At 31.1% G+C, this 17141-nt stretch overlaps 3 protein-coding genes across 5 annotated transcripts; 1 reads left to right on the top strand and 2 right to left on the bottom strand.

Moving 5' to 3' along the window:
• The first annotated feature begins 1263 nt into the window (after window positions 1–1263).
• On the top strand, window positions 1264–4939 carry LOC125067787 (mitochondrial import inner membrane translocase subunit TIM50-C-like). Of its 2 annotated transcripts, none has more exons than XM_047676553.1 (8): window positions 1264–1460; window positions 1690–1870; window positions 2198–2369; window positions 2715–2848; window positions 3565–3790; window positions 3899–4022; window positions 4179–4370; window positions 4526–4939. In XM_047676553.1, the coding sequence occupies exons 1-7, from the start codon at window positions 1325–1327 to the stop codon at window positions 4361–4363; spliced, it is 1158 nt and encodes a 385-aa protein (XP_047532509.1). In that variant the 5' UTR covers window positions 1264–1324; the 3' UTR covers window positions 4364–4370; window positions 4526–4939. The 2 variants fall into 2 exon arrangements, with proteins under 2 accessions (XP_047532509.1, XP_047532508.1); XM_047676552.1 differs by having other exon boundaries at window positions 4179–4405; window positions 4526–4936.
• LOC125067786 lies at window positions 4894–8216 on the bottom strand. Of its 2 annotated transcripts, none has more exons than XM_047676550.1 (4): window positions 8046–8216; window positions 7580–7955; window positions 6566–6778; window positions 4894–6339 (listed from the first exon to the last, which is right to left on the bottom strand). In XM_047676550.1, exons 1-4 carry the CDS (start codon window positions 8070–8072, stop codon window positions 5024–5026), a joined length of 1932 nt encoding a protein of 643 aa, XP_047532506.1. In that variant the 5' UTR covers window positions 8073–8216; the 3' UTR covers window positions 4894–5023. The 2 variants fall into 2 exon arrangements, with proteins under 2 accessions (XP_047532506.1, XP_047532507.1); XM_047676551.1 differs by having other exon boundaries at window positions 8055–8216.
• Window positions 8217–9186: 970 nt separating this feature from the next.
• LOC125067950 lies at window positions 9187–16952 on the bottom strand. The gene is made up of 7 exons (XM_047676874.1): window positions 16696–16952; window positions 15347–16327; window positions 14346–15270; window positions 13141–14270; window positions 12931–13042; window positions 12658–12791; window positions 9187–10995 (listed from the first exon to the last, which is right to left on the bottom strand). The coding sequence occupies exons 1-7, from the start codon at window positions 16835–16837 to the stop codon at window positions 9191–9193; spliced, it is 5229 nt and encodes a 1742-aa protein (XP_047532830.1). The 5' UTR covers window positions 16838–16952; the 3' UTR covers window positions 9187–9190.
• Window positions 16953–17141: the final 189 nt, after the last annotated feature.

The raw sequence follows: 17141 nt of genomic DNA, 5'->3' as shown, positions 1-17141 counted from the left end.
ATTTCGGCCACGGTGGCTTATAACATCGCCATTGCTACGAGTTATTAGTACCAGCCAACTACGTAAGACATATTATTATATGCACAAGTGTGCACTTTATGCACAAGTGTGCACTATATGCACAAGTGTGCACTATATACACAAGTGTGTACGCAACACAGGTGCACTTTGTATTCCCTTACTCTTATAATCACAGTCAGGAAATGGTCCAGGCTCGAAACCGACGGCTTTGCCGAGGCACATGTAAACATACTTCCAAATTCCAAACTCTGGGCTAGTATTAAGAATTTTCCGACATAAAAAATCCGACTTTGGGTTTTATTCCAGGACATCTGGGTATGCAGCTTTATATCTAGCCTCTAACAACGAGGCAGTCCAATACGAATTATTACATTGCCCACTCCTCTGTTTATGTAAATTATTTGTTTGCAATCGATGGCATTCCATATTAAACGTAATTTTTTATTGTTAAATTATTTTCTATTAAGCAAGGTGTTAAATCGAATTCACTGTTTTGATGTCATCAAAACTGACGACAAGTTTGCTGTTATGAGAAAAAGCTGTGGACTCGTGAATACGTTTCTGCTTTCCTATAATCTTAGTTCTCAGGGTTGGTTCCAATACGAATTATTACATTGCCCACTCCTATGTTTATGTAAATTATTTGTTTGCAATCGATGGCATTCCATATTAAACGTAATTTTTTATTGTTAAATTATTTTCTATTAAGCAAGGTGTTAAATCGAATTCACTGTTTTGATGTCATCATAACTGACGACAAGTTTGCTTTTATGAGAAAAAGCTGTGGACTCGTGAATACGTTTCTGCTTTCTTATAATCTTAGTTCTCAGGGTTGGCGGTACATTAGCGATGTCAGGCGCGGTTAATATTTCTTACAGTGTAGTATATGTTTAAGGGCGGTGGTGACCATTTATCATCAGATGACCCATTTCTTCGTCCGCCAACCTATTCTGTAAATGAAATATTTATTATTTATAAGTAAGCGGTACATAGTTAAAAAGAAACTGTAATGTTATTTGTGCTCAAAATTTAATTCATTTATAAGAATAACTATAGAATGCACCTATCAACCTCCTCCATATATTTTCAATCACACTTTAGATTGGCGAAATAAATTATGTTCAATTAGTACTACCAAAAAAACACGCAAAGAATTGAATTTAATACCTTGGCCTTTCTCAAGAGAAAATAATTAAACTTTTAAAAAAGTAGACTATTACGAATTGACAGATGACACTGACAGTTGTTTTGTTTGAATGATGTGAATTCCTGAATTGTGGATTTTTAGAATATAAAATTAGTCATGGCTCTCAGAAAAGTATTTTTCCTGACACAGGCAGCCTGTTGTAAAACTGTGAAATTTCAAACTTCAAAGTTATTAAGACAAAATGCGTGGCTTCTGTCAGCGAATTCCACAAGATATTTTTCTGATAATATAGGTTAGATTAATTTTAATAAATATTCTGTTATTAACAGATAAACTGAATTAAGTATTAATTTGGTCGAACATAAAAGTATTATAATTTAAAAAACGTCTGCTTTTTCTATTATTCTATTTTTAAATTTAATTTTTTTTACAAGCTCCAATATAGTATTATATTACATTTAAAAAATGTTAGTGATCAATGAGAACGTCTTGAATTTTAATTAACTGAATTATTTTCATAGGAGATAAGAAAAAAGATGTTAAGGAAACTGAGAAAGTAGACATACTTGGTCGTTTTTTTCCACAATCACCTATGAGTGCTACAGATGAGCAAGAGGTTAAAAAAGAACAGGAAAAATTTGAACAAGAACAAAAAGAAAAATCCCAAGAGAATGAAAAAAGTTGGAGGAGGATGAAAATTGGGTAATTTAACTATTTATAATTAAAATTAACTTATAATGATTTTTAAATGGTTAATTCCATATGTCAACTAATTGTGAAAAGTTATTATCTTTTACTGCTAAGCAAAAAGATTTGTACATTATTCATCATGCTTTTATTCTGTGGGTTATGTACACACATTTTGTTTCTTTCTGACGTATACATTCCCTTAACATAAATTACGCCTATGAAAAATCAAGTGAAGTTAGCCTGGACTTGCAAAGACGTTGGACAAAAATAATAAATGAATATTGAACTTTTAACATTTTATTATTATTAGACAATAATAATTAAAGTCAATGTATACAGTTTTGCAGTGTTTGGTGGAGCAATGACAGTAATGGGTGGATGTATGGTTATTGAAATGGGAGCACCACGGCGAGATGATGATGGCAAACCTATTGAGGATGAATTCTCACCATTGCCATTGCCATTGCAATATCTACGTCGAACATGGAAAGAACTTACATTTTATGAAAAGGTATCTAGTTGGCAGTGAGCTTTGTATATATTTATAAATTTGTTTTTGTCTTAGTTTGATGGATTCTATATTAAGATGTATAGTGTTAACCATTAGCTTATGTTTTAGCTATTGTCTAAAACTAGGATGCCTGTGACACTCAATTTTGTAGGTTGTAGCTTTTTTTGTAAAAATTTTAAGCTGTATAAATATGCAAAAAAATTAAGTAGAGCATTAGAGCTAGAGCAGGGCTTTTTAAGCCTTGATCTAAAATTAATATAATTGAATAATCAACTCTGAAATATTGTAAGAATGTGTATTATCGACAAGCTTAATTATATTTTGATACTTAAAAATGTTTCTTAGATGATAAAAGAGCCTTCTCGTGAGAAGCTTCTGCCCGATCCATTGCCAGCTCCCTACCAACCTACTTACACACTTGTGCTGGAGTTTACTGATGTGCTAGTTCATCCTGATTGGTCCTACCAGACTGGATGGAGGTATGCTATTGAATGGCATTTTATTAAACTTATATTTTGTTATACAAAATTTGCAATACAGTATTAGTAGTAATTTGCAATACTGTTCTTAGGAAAAATAAGAACTCAAACATAAGAATAATTTTTTACATCATTTTTATGGTCTCACATTCTTAACATTTACTGGAAAAAGAATTGTAAAATTACGAATCTCAAAAATATAATTGTATTGATGTACTCTTGTCTAACTACTAATTATACTATATACTATATATTATTCCAAAGTTATCTGGCATAGAACCTAGACCAGACTTAGACGAAACCAGACTAGTATAACATAGTTTCTGGCTTACTGTCAAACTTTATCTAAAATCAAAGATAATTAGATGAGAATAATCCAATTTTATTACTTTTTACTAATTTTTACATAATAGTATTCTGCTACTAAATTGTATATTTTTTAATCTAAACCGTTTGACGCGCAGTTCTGATCATTTTGTTATATTTATCATCTAACTGAGACCATCAGCTTAGTTTGGCTTACATAATCTATTGACATTGCAGAATTATTGTGTATAGGTTCAAAGTATAATATATTAAGATTTTACAAACATTTATAACAGTACACATCTTGCATCTAAGTATTGGGGGCTGGGGCCTTTAAATGGGCTTAGCTTACAGAATGAAAATTAAGTTCTGTAATAAAATATATGTTTTAATATAAAATATTGTTACAGATTCAAAAAGCGCCCAGGTGTAGACCAATTTTTGCAAACTGTTGCTAATTCTGATTATGAGGTTGTTATTTTCACATCAGAGAATGTTTTCATGATCTGGCCAGTATTGGACAAGCTTGACCCCGAGAATAAAATGATTTCATACAGACTCTTCAGGGACTCCACGCATTTTATAGACGGTGTTCATGTGAAAAATCTGGAAGGACTTAACAGAGATTTGTCTAAGGTAAATCTTTTTTTGAGTAAAAAGATAATCTTATAGGCTTGGGATCTCGCATTATAGTTATTTTTTTGAATATACTTTATATTTGACAAAAATGTATTTTTACCACAGGTGATAGTGGTGGATTGGAACAAAATGGCTACAAAATTCCAACCAGAAAATGCTCTCATCTTAAATAAATGGAAAGGTGCCGACGATGACACCGCATTGCTTGATTTAGCAAATCTATTACAAAGTAATTATCCCATTTGAATATTAATGTTATTAATGCTAAAATTATTATGCTTCACTAAATAATTTTTATTTGTTAGAAATTATTTTTAAAGTGAATATGTTTGTTGCACACCCAATTTTATAAATAAATATCTCAATGTAAATAATTGCATCTCAGCGATCGCAATGTCGAACGTGGCGGACGTGCGTGAGGTGCTGCGCTACTACAGCCAGTTCGAAGACCCCATAGCCGCCTTCCGAGACAACCAGCGCCGACTCATGGAGCAGATGGCGGAGCGCGAGCGAGACCGCTCCGACACTCCACTCACCGGCTCCTGGCTGCGTCCCTTCACGCGCCGCTAGCTCTTCGGTTTGTGACGTCATGTGCACACGCGTACACGTACTGTGAGTGTACTGAAATCGTTGATGGAAACTACTCCATGGATTCATTAAACTCGAGTATTTTATGTATATATGTATGATATAAAATGATAAACAAAAATATTAACTTATTTTTCTTTGCAGTTTCTGGAACAGACGAATCCTGAGTAGTAAAAAATATTCAAGTCATCTTGCAGCTTCATATATAAATCACTACATTATTATTATGTAATTATATTATTTGGATCTCTCCCTGCCATTCTTTGCATTTGAGTTTACTATTTATTATAAAAATTATAACTATGTCCTGTTAACACAAAAAAAACTATTTTCTTTTCTTTTAACTACTAATAAGACAATGCCAAATGAATATAATTTCCGTACTTAGAGGATATGCCATTGCTTGTTTAATGATTTAAGTGCGTGAATGTCTGTTGATGTGAAACTGATTAGTTACTACTTGCTAATATTACTGGCTTAGTTTTTAGGTAGGAATTATAGACTTGTTAATGAAAGTTATTGTTTTATTTTGTAAATACAATAAAATAAATACATGAGTATAAAAAAATACGCTGACTATCATTTACTATTAAAGTAATGCTTAGCCATAAAAAAAAACCTTTGAAATTTATTATAATGATGTTAGGAAATGGTTTCTTCATCCTCAGAAAAATATAATTTTAGAGCCATAGAGGACTCGTCAACGACAGTTTCATTTGGTGCCTTCACCCAGGCCTCTTGAAGACCACTGTCAATTTCTTCATTATCAAACATATCTTTTATATCCTCTTCATTGAATCTCTTTTTTGCTATGACTAGACCGTCCACTTCTAACACATCAGATACTTTCAATTGTTTCCATACACTTGCAATATTTTCGATAGAGGAAACTTCGAATTCTTTATTCTCTAGCTTAAAGGGCTCGCTCCAGCTGTGTAAACTTTGAGCACTATCATCGTCAATAAATAATTCCATATGTTCTGGAAACAATGTGTGACAAGATATATCTCCCAATGAGTTCTGCATAAGAATGTCATATTTTTCACCTTGTTCCATTATTAGTACACCAGTGATAGCAGTACATAGCCTAGCATCTATAGGATTATAGAAATCATGGCATAACATTTTTTGTTTAGCATTATTAAGGGTGTTTAGTATGCTAGGGGGGCGAAAAGGTACAGTTACACCTCCAGAATAAGTATCCTTAATTAATCTATCATTATAGTTAGGTATTAAACACATATCCTCACACCATTGACTACCAAGGCATGTAATGTCTTTATTCATTTCGAAGTTGCAATAAGATAAATATGTTGGCACACTTTCCATACCATGGGTCCATCTTTGCACAACTTTTGATTTGGAAGATTGATAGAATCTTAGGTCCATTAAGAAGAGATGATGGTCTGTAGCAAAATACAATGAGGAGGTACCTTCAAAATGTCGTGCTAAACAAATATCGTTACATGCAATCTCATCTGTTATACTTCTTACATCTTTCCAAACATAGACATGATCATTGGATCGTTTATCGTAAATTGAAATTGAATTTCTTTTTACATGTGTATAGAAACCTCTACCAGAGCCTATTACAGTATTCCAATTATCAATTAATGATGTGCTTTTACATTTTAAATCAACACTTCTCGCTTTTAATCTGTCCAGATTGATAATTTTCAATGTATTATCCAATGTTGTAACATATAATATGTTCATATGATGATTATCAAAAGTAATGCTACAATATGGTAAGTCTGAGTGAGAACATTTTACTTTTTCTATTTTTATTTGAAAATCCTCTGAAATTATTTTTAGTATGATGATCTTATATTTTGTTCTGAGTGCAATAATATTTTGTGAACAAATAGTTTCAAATATGAAGTTATCTTCACCACAATCAAAAGAAGCAATATGTTCAGGTTTTATAAGTAGCTCATTTTTGTTAAACTCTGATAAATCTGAAATCAATTATTGTTATTAATATTTATCTTCTAAAACTATAAAATTGATAGATTTTTAAAGCATTTTCACATAGTTTTAGATCTAAAGTGCTAAGGACTTCATGAGTTTCTGTAATTTTATGCTGTGCAAGTTTTTAAAAATCTTAATATCTTAATCTTAATATCGTAATGAAATTTCTGATATGTATATAAATAAATTATACATATTCTATTTCATACTTACAAACTGAAGTTAATTCACTGTGGAGCAAATAATCTACCCAATCAATGCAGACAATCTGCAGGTTCCCATTTCCAGCATAATACCAATTATATGAACTATTAAAATAAGGATCTGGATCACTGTCCAGGTGAGCTGCCATTTCTACAATGTGCTTTGGACATTGCACAACTTCTTCATTCAGACTCTCATACTTTTGCATCATGTTACTGAAAGCTGAAAAATGGTTTTTTATTTAAAGTGTATTATGGACAAAATTAATTTATATGTATTAACATATAAATTATTTTGTATTTGGCCCATATCATTTGCAAGTAGTAAATTTTGTTAAAATAGCAAATTTCATTATTTATTTACACTCTTTATTTACCAATGACCATGTAACATGTAAATGTAATGTAATTTTGTAACATATTTTTACTTAGCTTCAATGTATTTATAATTTTACACACAAACACATATATAAACATCAAACTGATAACAAAGCACTAAATCCATAAAAACAAAGTATTCAAAAGTACAATATTTGATTATGAAAAGATAAGTATGAAGCACAAACCCCACATTCTTAGTTTTTTTTTTTTTATGTCAAAAGATGGCAAACGAGCAGGAGGACTTTATAACATATATTTTTTTAAATAGTACCATGGCAACAAATAAGCCAAGTTCTTAATCTTGATACATGCAAAAAACTTACATTACAATACAATTTTTTCATTAGCAGCCTGTAAATTTCCCATTGCTGGGCTAAGGCATCTTCTCCCTTTGAGGAGAAGGTTTGGAGCATATTCCACCACGCTGCCCCAATGCATGTTGATGGAATACACATGTGGCAGAATTTTGTTGAAATTAGACACATGCAGGTTTCCTCACAATGTTTTCCTTCACCACTGAACATGAGATGAGTTATAAACACAAATTAAGCACATCAAATTCATTAGTGCTTGCCTGGGTTTGAACCCGAAATCATCGGTTATGATGCACGCGTTTTTACTACTATTTTATTCATCCACTTACTTGCTGTTAATTTAAGATTGCGACATCCTCGCTGCCATTCAACTTTATTTTTCATAAGATCAGTAACTGGATCAGTTTTCTGTATATTCTTTACTTTCGTTATTATTTTTGGAGATAAGCATTTATATGGAAATGTTTCAAAATAATCGACGTTTAGGTCTCCATCCCAGTCGTCATCGAAACTGTTTAATGGGTAACCAGGAACAACAAAGTGGTAATTTTGTAATGCCTTCTGAGTTGTGTGTCTCTGTTTCACATTGTGACAATAAAACGTATAGGCCTGAGTATTCTTTTGCTGTAATTCGTCCAAAATCTTTTTCACAGGAGCCGTATTATCTATGTTATCAGCTGTGAATTCAACCACTTGCTTTTTCCGCTTGAATAAAACAAAATTTATTTAAACACACATTTGTTATTTTACATTTTTATAAAAAGTAAATAGAATTAGATAAAACTTATAGTATACCTTTGGTACCTTGATTTTTGCAGCCATATTTAATAAAACTTATTACATTAATTTAGCCCTCTAATCTTATGATGTCAGTTGCTAATCCCATAGAAAAACTATATACATTATACATGGGTTGTTTTGTTTACAATTTAACATTTTTACTTTTAAAGTGACATTGTATCGGTAGTCATTAAACATGTGCTTTTGACATTGACATGATAGTATGTTATTGTTCATTTCTCTTCCTCTTAGAACAGTCAAGGGTATTGCATCAAACAGCCGAACATTAATTGATTTGTACTTTGTAAGTTACGAGCATTAAACCATCCGATGGTAGTATTGCAGAGGTTGCTCCATTGATAATTATAATAAAAATGATGAAGAGGAAGTACACATTGTAAAAATTTTAAATATACTATAAAAGCAAATTTAAATCAACCAACTACATTACCATGATTTTCTGATGAATATTTAGAGTAAAGTTGCGCGACTGACTCTCTTTTTGAAGACAAATATCGTATTGATATCGGCTGAAATAGCCCAGAGTAGAAACAGGACAGTAAACCGTGGATATATTTTGTTTTTGAAAAGTCCTTTTAAAAATACATTTGTTTTTTGGGAGTATTGAAAATTAATACTAGGTTGATGTATTTCTATGACACTTTTGATCTTAGTTTTGGTAGCTTTCTATTATTGGTCCATACCAAAAATAGAGAGATACCTGAAGCACGACATTAATAAAATATCTTGTAATATATGTACTTATTATATTTTACTTTACAAATATACCAGAGATCGTCAAATTATTCCTATTTGCTTGTCAATTATGTTACATAATAAATTACTTATCAATCTTCAGTGACTCCACTCACTATCCTTAAGGCGTTTACATAACGGTTAATCTCAGAATTATACATGCCTATGTTTTAAATAACGATTTCAGGCGATTTAACGTAAACTCAAAAGTTCGCCGAAAGATAGATTTCAAATTCTACTTTAAGGTAATATTTAAAATATTTATCAATATAAAGCCAAGCTAGTAGAGATTTTCTATCTGAAATAAAATAGTAAATATGCAATTGCTAACAAATTAACAATGAAAGAAGAATTAAATAAATAAATTATATTTCAAAACAAAAATGTGTACGTGTATTATAAATTCACGAATGAGATATAATATCGGGAATCGTTAATGCAGCGAAAACAGTAAACACAAGGATTGAATATACTGTAACCAACACATCTCTTTTCATTCTTAGCAGAGGATTGAATTCTTGAAGCGTATTAAAACTTTTATCATGTATATTTACTTCCGGACTAGTTTTGTTGTCAGAGATTACTTGTACGCGAGACGCTTGCAGAATATTCTTCGGTTTATTTTGTTTTTTAATATTTCCTTCTAATTTTTCTTTCTTACATATTGATGAGGTGAGTGATTGAGTTTTGTTTACATACGGCCATGTTTTAATATTATTAAAAGTAGAATTTGAGTACAATACGTGGCAGTCAGAAAATGAACATACAGTTTCAAAGGATGTCTTGTTAACCATAGCAATTAAAGAACTTACATGGGTACTACGATTAACTTTACTAGGAAAAAATCGAGATGGAACATCTGTAAATGTGTGCATGATTTGTTTAAGTGACTTTTGAACATTTATTTCTTTATCAACGAGCAGAGCTTGAATATCATTCACATTGTTGTTTTTAATATCTTGAGTGAATTTATATTTATCTAAGTAATCATCAACGTTGGATTGTAAATACAATGAAAAATTGCTGGGGTGTAAATAACGTTGATTTTCAAGAGAAGAAATAGAAATAGAATCCTTTACACTTTGATCTAAAGAATTGTCTAGGGCACCTGCTTTGTTGAGAATTATTTTTAGTTCTTTGTTATCGCCGTACGTGTCGTTGTCGTTCACGGCTGTAACCAAATTTGATTGGCAAGTAGTTATCTTTTTAATTTCATTTAAAAGCCGTACAAGTAAATCCAGCGACGTGGAATTATTAATACTATCGCAATTTTTTGTTCTTACATCATCAGATTCAATTTTATCACCTTTTTGCTTAATTTCTGGCTGTTCAGTATTCTCATTTAGCAAATTAGAAGATTCTTTTGAACATCCCACGTTAACATTACACGAATCAATACCTTGATCAGTATTCTGTGTCAAGCTTTGTCGTTCATTATTTTCCTTATAACAGTCAACACTTTTGTCCATCCAACTATTATTTTTAGACGTTGTTATTTGCAAACTAGTTGCAAAATCTTTATTTTTCAAAATATTACTTTTATTACTTAATTTATTTTTAAAAAATTGATATGTGGGGAAAACATAACCTACGGTTGCTATTTGCATAGGTAAAATATTTATTGAATCAGGGGATACAACGGGAAGCATATCGAATTTTGGTATAATGTCAGTTTGAGAGAAGTTTAGTTTTTGCGATATTTTTGACTTTACAATTAAAGAGCCTGCGTCCCCAGAGTGTAAAAGAAATACCTGCTGCATAGATTGTTTAGGCGTTAAAGTCAAATTTTTTAACCTCAACCGTTTTTGAAACGTTCCATTCGACATTTGACGATATAAGGCATTTTCTAGTTTTTGTAAAACATTGTATGAGTTAAGTTCTTCCGAACTCTGGATGTTAACATTGTCATTTTTAGTTTGATCTATTTTAGCATTGTTATCTTCTTTCGAAACACACTCCACAGCTGTAACGATATTTTTGTCTTCAAATATATCAACAAGATAATCGGTTGATATTGTTGTGCTCCGTTTCGATAAGTGCTCAATTGACTCCACCTTTTCGTCCTTATCTGTTTCAGATGGATTCTCCTTATATTCAGAAAAAGGGGACAAAGCCAGTGAATGCGGAATTATCTTAGCATTTACCATTTTATGTAATTTATTTCCAAGACTTGTAGATTCTTCTCCAATAGGAGATGATGTCAAGGACGCTGTAGAACAAAAATCAGAAAAGAATATAATTAAAATTATGGTTGGAATGATAAATACTATTTATTAATGTAAGAAGTGATCAATCTTAAGGGAAATCAGCCAACTAAAATTAGCAAACAGAGGTGCAGTCTGTATTCCCTCACCCTCATAGTCTGATAAGTCAGCAAATCGGACACGACCTTCAAAAGCTCAGGCACAAGACCAACGGCTTAATTGCTTTCCAAAGGGCTGTTACTGAAAATTTTTCGACAGACATTTGAACCCCAGAAACTCAGTATTAGTGGCCAACTAGACCAACGACACAGTCAATATTTGAAGTATTAGAGCAATGTATAAACTTTACTTAAATCATCTGAACCAATACTTGAGTGTGTTAAAAATGTTGCACACCTTCGCACTTCGCAAATAAGTTAGCTCATTAAAGACTTAAAATTTTGTTCAACCTAACGAAGACTGAAGAAGAAGTTTATATGAAATCTTTTTTCGAATGGATATCTCCCCCGCTCATGTAGACAATTATTCCGCTAATTTTATTTATTTATTTAAAATCTTGTCGGAGGCTGATGATACTATAATTTCTGTTAACGTAACTAATGACACAGCGTGGGTAGGCCCCAACATGAGTCGTCCGACGACCTGGTGAAGGTCGCGGGAAGCCGCTGATTGCGGGCTGCACTAGACCGGTCGTTGTGGCGATCTTTGGGGGAGGCCTATGACCAGCAGTGGACGTCCTTCGACTGAGAGATGAGGTGAACTTATAAAGTTAAAATTATTTATACGAGAAACAAATGTGTCTCTATCAGAAAAAATCTCCATTCTTCGTTATGTTTTAATGTTCTATATAAGCATTTATTGGTGCACTGTTAAAAATACTGACGCCTTATTAAAGACTATATTAATTTATTCCCATAAACGACTAGTTAACTAGCTTCACATGGATCGAATAAGGGTCTACATGGAAACGTTTATATTAAAGAACAAATAACAACATAGTGAAAACAACAAACTACAACGAATACTAACGAGTTTTTTTATCAACAATATATTCTCACGGTATAATATATAATAATTAATGTTATTTGCTGTTTTTTATTTGTCAGCACAACTTTTTAATAATTTCGACAATTCTAGGGAGGAACTCAATCGGCGAAATTAACTTAAAAAAAATATTCTTTCAAAGAGTTGGAGTAGTAAGTAACGTTTTCATACATGAAGGTTTATTTCATTCTTTAAAAAAATTGTATCAAAGTTTTGGCGAAACTGGTATGAGTATCATTTGGTGTAATATACGTTAAATTAAGTTTTCAGCCAAAGAAAGATATATGTATATAATAGTGTTTGGATATAATATCAATTGTTTTTTCTTTCTAATTGGATCTTTTGATAGGTTGAAAATAAATAACCCGGCAAAAGCATTATGTATAATTTAATGATGGTGGTGTTCATGAAAAAATATAAAGTTTGTTGCAATAATTTTATTGAACTTTAGTTTTATTTAATCGATTTCTTTCCACTACGCCTGTAACGCAAATTAAATTTACAGAAGATTTTAGGACATAAAATTATAAGATGAACATTGCTTTTCGTTTGTCCGGTATAAACACTGGCTAGAGTTTGTGTAAAAATATTGTATCAATACGCCAAAGTTAAAAGTTACTTACCAATATCAATATCAAGAGGTATCAGAGGAACTCGAGACTTATGTACAATGTTTTTATTGCCTTGATTTCGTGTTGATAAAACTCGTTCAAAATGACTTTTTACATATGTTTCCACAGCTACCATTTTATTATTTCTAAAATAAAAAAATGTATATTAACACTTGCTCAACCAGTGTTCATGATAAAGAATTCCTTTTACTTTTGTATTTGTCTGCTACTTTTGGGTAGGTATGTTAGTATTGAAATTAAAAAGCCTATAAGCAGATTTCTTACAATAAATGAGTAGCATTTTTATCGTTAGAGTTATTAGGTAATCTATTCGCTGACATCGATGGACTTTTTTCATTTCTCACTGGACTCTTATGGTATGCTCGTCTAGGTTTCTCTGTAATAAGGTCATAATTATCAAAGTACTCATTAAAAATGTTATAGTGATCATGATAAGATATGTATGACTTTAGGGAAAAATTCACCTTTACGCACCTAAAGATGGTCCATTTTTTTTTATTTCTTTTGTTAGTCTTTGTTCTATTTCGATACCCTCTCTGTGTTTATTTTTGTAATTTGCTCTCTTAGGTTTTTCGTGAACTAATACGGAAGCTATTGGCGACTTTTGTACTTTAGGTATTGTATTTCTACTATATCTATTTTGAAAATCATCATGATGAGCTTTAACATAAGATCTCTTCGGCTGCGCTAAATTGTCTATTCTGGAGGATAAAATCGGTCGTTTTGAAGGACCTCGTACAGCCTCTCCTCTCATTTCCTTAACTTCATCAATAATATCGGCTAATTTCTTTTTATGCATAGTTTTTTCTTCTCCTGGCTTTAGATGAGATATTTTCAAATCTTTTGTCGGACTAAGTGGTTTAAAAAATCGGGAATTGCCTTGCTCACTGCGCTTTATATTTTTTTCCTCACATGATGCTACTTTTGATGCAAACTGACGTGACGTGGCGGTAATATTGTCATTCTTTTTAAGTGACTTGACTTCTTTGCCATTTTTATATCTTGTTTTTTGGACACTATCAAATTCATGGAGTAATTGAGAAATAGCTCTTAAAGGATTATCAGCAAGTTTAGAGTCAACCTTTTTGTTTACTTTCTTTGTTTTATGATCTATTTTCTCCACCTTATCAGTTTGAAATTTTGAACTAATAACCACTTTAGGAACAATCGTAGTACTAGTTTCAGTTTTCTTAGTTGGAAATTTTCTTTGTGCTTCAAATACATAATTTCTATTTTCGTTTCCAAATCTACTGGGATTAGAAGACGTTAGCTGAAGTTTAAAACTAGTACCACTTTCGTTTTCTTGTATTGTAACATTTTCCATACCTTCAGACATCACTTCTTTTTCTTGAATATTATTAATAATTTGAATGTCATTTTGTTTGTTTTCAAGTGATATTGGAGACACAGTAATTTTTTTCATCAAATCATATATTTTATCGATACTTTTTCTGCACTCAACAGACATAGTAATCTTTTTGCACTTATCAATTCTAGTACTATCATTTTTTTTTGGTGTATTACTGGGTACTTGCACTTCCATAAAATGTGGTGATAACTGGCAACTATTTTGTTTATTCATATATTCAGGTGAATTTTCAAATCTATTAATAAAACAAGTTATTAAAATGTATACTATAAAATAAATTATTCAAAACACAAGTAAATATTTCACTTACAGAGTATTTTGGTGTAAGCTTGATGTAGTATCCGTGCCGCTCAAATCTGTTGTAGATAGATTTATAAAATTTCTAAACCCAGAAAGCTTAGCACCAACATCACTTGATAATACTGATGTAGATGGTGTTAAAATTTCCATTGTATCATCTTCATCATTATTTTGTTTCATTTGTAAATACATTATTTCTGTATCTGCATCATCTAAATAGTAACTTCGATTAATATATTTTTGGCCATTTTTACCTAATGATACTGTGGATTGATCTTTTTTATATTCTTCATGACATTCTTCAATGTCTAAGGTTAGATTAGGTTCTTTTTCTTGCTCATTAATAACATTTTTATTAAAATTTTTATTTGCAATATTATTATGTCCATATATTGAATTATAAAAAGATTTATTTGTAATCGATAATTTTGTAACAGAATTCGAAGATTGGGCCATTACAGCACCTTTAACAAATTTGTGTTTCGTTATTTTGCAACTTTCATTCATAGCTAACTTTTTCTTTTCCCTTCTTTCTCGGATTTCTAAGAGTCTCTTTCTCTTTCTCTCGTCTAAAACAAATGATTTATTTTCATAGGGTGATTTTATTCTAATTCTAGTAGGAGACCTTTTTTTCTTAATGGAATCATCTTCGTTCTCTTCTAACACTGAAGATTGTATATTTAATCGATGCATAGCACGGCCTAGCTCATCAGAAGGTGTTAAAGAACACCTCATGTCTGATTTGAACTTGCTATCATTACGTGAAGAAAGTACGTCGTCTAATTCTGTACTGATATTTGTCGCATTCTTTACTCTGTCATTTTCTTGAATGATGGAATTATCATTATCATCTAACTCAATAATTTTTAGATTTTCTTCTTTGTTACTTTCTATTTCCTTAAGACGTAAGGCAACAAAATTGTGTACACGAGATTCTGAAAATATGCAAAATTTAATATAAATACCCTTTTATGTTAATAACTTTTCTACGTAACGTGTAATTATATTTACCTTTTCTTGCAAGAGATGGTCTAATTGATTGCAGAACTATAACGGAATTAATATTACGATTCATGTGCCCAGTCTCAGATCGTTGTAAATTTACCAGGATATCCACACTTGGTTTTTCTTTAATCACATGAGTGACACGATTGTTTGTTCTTTTGCAACTTAAAGTGAGATTATCCTTACAACGCTTGGTAAATAGCTTGTATGAACCGCATAATAATTTTGGTATTTCTACAATTATTTTTTTCTCCAATATTTTTGACAGACATCTAATATCCATTTCTGAATGTACTATTTCATCCCAAGTAAAAAATACTTGGTCGCTACATTTTCCCACAATTGGCAATGGGCTATTGTCGGTACTTGATAAAGGTATATGTTTATTACTTTTATTTGTGTTATTAACAAATTCTCCTTTAACTTCTCTCCACTTCTCTTTTACTCTGTCAGTTAAGTAATCCCCATTACTTATACGCTTTAACTGTTCTATGGTGTTTTGGACATAATTGATTATATTGTCCATATAAAAGTTATAGTTTTCTTCGACGCGTTTACAACAAATGTAATCTAATAATGACATAGGAAGAACTGCACTATCGGACTGTTTAGAAGCAGTCATTGCATGTAAGCTTTGCAATTGTTCTTTAATAAATGGATCATTAAATAGAAAATGTTTTTCGTATTCGTTAGAAAAATTTGATGTTTTCATGCGTTGATTACCAAATTTTTGGCAAAGTGAATTTTCAAATGAAGGTATGTTACTCAAAAAATCTATTCTCTCATTGTTTATAGCAAATATATTTTTTAAATCCTCATTGCTATAAAGTTCACAAACATCAGAATCTTCAGAGTCAGGATCATCATTGTATATTATAGTTTCTACATATTGATTTGATGCTTTATTAATGGTGCTGGATATCAGTTTTGTACCCACATCTATATTTTCATATAGAATAACTAAATCGCGTGCTTCACTTTTCAACACTGTAAATAATTTTAATATTCAAATCAATTTAATAAAATAGAAATAAATTAGTATTATAGTCTGTTAGTTCAGTGTCTTAAGTGATAAAGCTTTAGATGTATGTTAACGGGATGTCAGGAATTCATTAAAAAATACTAATTAACTATTTCTATATCTCATTTTCTTTTATTAGTTGTTGTTGGTGCTGTTCTCCAATCTACAGAATCAGTTTTATTAGTTTATATTGCCTGGAGACCAAAATAAAGGTGTCCAAATCAGAAATTACGAATTTTCGAATCGAACCCCAATTGAGAATCGACTTTAATGATGTCCTCGGTTAATATACAGCTCGATTTATAAATAAACTATAAGTACAATTTGTGCTAACCGTTCAAATTATGAGGATTATTTTGGGTCATAATGTCGTACAGTTCATTTGCTGTCTGATATTCTTCCAAATTGTGGCCTTTATCAACAGTACCTTTCTCGTTGACACTTTCGTCTTCTTCTTTGACACGATTTATTAACATGACTGTGAACACATAGATTTGACAAAAAAAAACAAAAATGTTATTTTTAGCGAAAATGTAAAATATTTCTATAAAACACAAATGCCTAAATCGTCTACAAAATTGTAAATTTTAAATGAACATGTTTATCGAATTTGAATTTTTGACAACATAATCAAATGTAGAATGTTTAATTTTTATAGTTCTCTAATTATTATAATCTGCAAAGGTTTTATAGAATATGATTTTTAAGGCATTTCATAAACTTTGCAAACAATCTTAGAGGTTTACTTGAATAATACGAGGTTCCATAAGGCTATATGAA

Source organism: Vanessa atalanta, chromosome 12 (assembly GCF_905147765.1).
Source record: "Vanessa atalanta chromosome 12, ilVanAtal1.2, whole genome shotgun sequence".
NCBI classification, from domain to species: Eukaryota; Metazoa; Arthropoda; class Insecta; order Lepidoptera; family Nymphalidae; genus Vanessa; species Vanessa atalanta.
The sequence above is the reverse complement of the archived record's forward strand: the minus strand, read 5'-3'. Positions and strand labels throughout refer to the sequence as shown.